The following is a 3,443-nucleotide window of genomic DNA, read 5'->3' as shown; positions in this document are numbered from 1 at the left end:
CTGGCCTAAGGGATTTTAAAGGGGTTTTAATTACTTTTAAATTTGACGTATCTAAATATTTCTTTTTAATCAATTTTTAATTAGATGTATATGTTAGTATTTTAATCATTGTCAGCCGCCCTGAGTCCGCAAGGAGAAGGGCGGGATATAAATGCAATTAAATAAATAAATAAATAAATAAATAAATAAATAAATAAATAAATAAATAAATAAATAAATAAATAAATAAATTTTTTTCTAATCTACTGATGTGCTTTCCGTCAAGTACATACGTAATATGTAAAAAATCCACCTCCAATACTCAGAGCAGCTCACCTGTGATGAATTTGATGGCCTTGAGCTTATCCTCCAAAGTAGCTTACTACCAGGTATAACTTGCACAGTTTCTTGAATCTCTGGCATATCGTCGGCTTCATCATTTTCAGGGTCCTCTCTCTTAAAATGAAATAATTAGGCATATCCAATCAAAAGAGCATCAAGGAACTTCTGAACTACTTTCAAGTCATATATGGCTTCCATTTAGGCACAACGCTTCCTGGTTTCTTAAACCAAAGGTTCGGGAAGACCTTAAACAGCAAGCTATGATTTAAGGCAGAATGTTTCCAAACTTGGCAACTTTAAGACTTGTGGACTTCAACTCCCAGAATTCCTCAGCCAGCCATGTTGGTTGGGAAATTCTGAGAATTAAAGTCCACAAGCCTTAAAGTTGCTAAATTTGGAGACCTCTGATTTAAGGGCTCCCAACAGTTTGAACTATGGTGCTGGAGAAGACTCCTGTGAGTCCCTTGGACTGCAAGGCGATCAAACCGGTCAGTCCTAGAGGAGATCAACCCTGACTGCTCTTTAGAAGGCCAGATCCTGAAGTTAAAACTCAAATACTTTGGCCACCTAATGAGAAGGAAGGTCTCACTGGAGAAGAGCCTGATGCTGGGAAAGATTGAGGGCAATAGAAGAAGGGGACGACAGAGAATGAGGTGGCTGGATGGAGTCACTGAAGCAGTAGGCGTGAGCTTAAAGGAACTCCAGAAGATGGTAGAGGACAGGAAGGCCTGGAGGAACATTGTCCATGGGGTCGCGATGGGTCGGACATGACTTCGCAACTAACAACAACAACAACTCTTTCCCAACATTATCCAATTTGGATATCCTTGGGGGAGGATTTTAAAAACCACAAAGCCAATTTAGAAAAAGACATGGGAAGAAGAATGGGGAAAGACGGAGCATCCAAGTTCATTTATGGTGCAATGAACTGTTGAAGCAACAACACGTAGGCTCAATCTCCCTCTCATTCCCTGCAGCACAGAAACTTCATTACATACTTCCATACCTCCATACTCGTTAAATTAATCTTCTCAGGCTAAGCTATGTTATTCAAAACAGGAAAAAAACCAGTAACTAATATTAACCATAGTTAAAGGGAGGAAAGTAAAAAAGAAGCAAAGGATAGCTGGTTCACATCATTTTACTTCTCCGTATTTTTCTATCCTTAAAATCCATCTTTGCTTCAGCCACGCCATAGACCCGTGGTGGTGAACCTATGGCACAGGTGCCAGAGGCAGCACTCAGAGCCCTCTCTGTGGGCACGCGTGCTGTCGCCCCAGTCCTAGGCCTTCAGCTGGGTTTTATAAAACCTTTTCGCTTTAGGCCACCGCCGCCGTGTGCAAAAAAAAAGGTTCAATCAGTCAATTTCAACTTCTCGCGGGGAAAAAAAAGATCTTGCAAAGTTGAAATTGATTGATTGAACTTTTTAGTCCCACCCAGTCTGCCATTACCACCGCAGCCACGCCCACCCAATTGGCAACACCCAGCCAATGGGCCACACCCACCCGACACTCAACGATGCATAAGTGGGTTTTGGGTTGCAGTTTGGGCACTCAGTCTCTAAAAGGTTTGCCATCACTGCCATAGACCATGTCATTCATTGCCTCTTATTCATTAAAATCCCCTCTCTCCTCCTTGCCAATATCTGCTCCTACTTTACTCTCACTCTTGTACTATTTATTACAATCCCCCACACTCACAAGGGCCAAAAATATCTCTTCTTTCAATTTCACCCCTTTGCCTGCTCATTTTATCAACAACTGTTCTAAAAGCCTCCCATTGCAATGAATTGCAGAAGGGAGAACAATGTATACCATTTCTTGCCTTTGGCAATATGGGCAGCATATAGGTTTAATTAATAAATAAAAAAGGATTTCCATATACAGGCAAACCTCAACTTACAACCGGTCACTTAGCCACCATTCAAAGTTACAATGGACCTCCCGGAGCTAATTACGACCCCCATTCAAAGTTGCAAGGCCAGCAGCCCCCTCGCCCTGCAGTCAACATATTGGGTGCTCAGCAACCACCTGCATTTATGGCCACAGTCACATGGCCACAATTTATGACTGGTGTATGCTTTTGATTTCTGGCAAAAGAAAACCCATTGCAGACAATGGATTTGTTTAATGGCTGCAACACTGGCTATGTGACCGCTGCAAAAATAGTTGTAAAATTGGTACAGTCAATGACGATTTGCTTAATGATTGGCATATTTATGACAATAATTCTAGGTTCCAATCGGGCCATAAATCAAGGACTAACTGTAATCCCTGATTGCCCTGGACACCACCTTGAATAATCCCAGAATTTATCAAGGTAAAGATGATACCCTTATCGCAAGGGTAGGCAACCTTGGCTCTTTTATGACTCGTGGACTTCAACTCCCAGAATTCCTGAGTCAGAGCTGACTCAGGAATTCTGGGAGTTGAAGTCCATTAGTCATAAAAGAGCCGAGGTTGCCTACCCCTGGTATAGGGTTTCCTGCCTGAGCAGGGGGTTGGACTCGATGACCTCCAAGGTCCCTTCCAACTTAGATACTGTAGATACTGTAAACCAGGGGTAGTCAACCTTGGCTCTTTTATGACTCGTGGACTTCAACTCCCAGAATTCCTGAGTCAGAGCTGGCTCAGGAATTCTGGGAATTGAAGTCCACGAGTCATAAAAGAGCCAAGATTGACTACCCCTGCCTTATCGTAACCTAAGCAACAATCCTCCCATTTGCACTGTATCCTGTTTAGAAAACAATTTTCTTTAAAAAGATGTGCAAGCTCCTTTATTTTCATAAAACTTACCGGCTTTGGTTTCTTCTGATCGCCACCTTTTCTCTCGTTCTTCTTGTAGTTTTCGTAAGAGTAAGGATCAACGCACCACAAGCATTCTGTCCATTTCCCATAGATCACTGAGAGTTTCTTCTTACTGTTTTTAAAAGATATTTTAGCTTACTCAGATCCTGTAAATTTCCAGCCTAATTAACATCTGATAGAATCTAACTCAGCCCTAACAGCACAAATGAAATATGTATGAGTGTTAACATGGGCTTATGAGATTAACCTTTCTAATACGAAGGAATGTCACTCTAACTACCGATACTGTAGTGTTATTTTTCTTTCCCACAATCA

At 41.6% G+C, this 3,443-nt stretch overlaps 1 protein-coding gene across 1 annotated transcript in view; it reads right to left on the bottom strand.

The window, feature by feature from the left end:
* LOC107300045 (oxysterol-binding protein-related protein 2) overlaps positions 1-3,443 on the bottom strand; it is a gene marked incomplete at both ends in the record, with an annotated part of 26,309 nt that overhangs the window by 3,407 nt on the left and 19,459 nt on the right. The window contains 2 exons of the mRNA XM_015829389.1: positions 316-435; positions 3,117-3,240. Of these exons, the coding sequence (XP_015684875.1) occupies positions 316-435; positions 3,117-3,240 (244 nt within the window). The remainder of the gene's footprint in view (positions 1-315; positions 436-3,116; positions 3,241-3,443) is intronic.

The sequence above is a fragment of the Protobothrops mucrosquamatus genome, unplaced genomic scaffold (genome assembly GCF_001527695.2).
Source record: "Protobothrops mucrosquamatus isolate PMUCROS unplaced genomic scaffold, P.Mucros_1.0 scaffold6015, whole genome shotgun sequence".
Classification (NCBI taxonomy): Eukaryota; Metazoa; Chordata; class Lepidosauria; order Squamata; family Viperidae; genus Protobothrops; species Protobothrops mucrosquamatus.
This window is presented reverse-complemented; position numbering and strand designations above follow the sequence as displayed.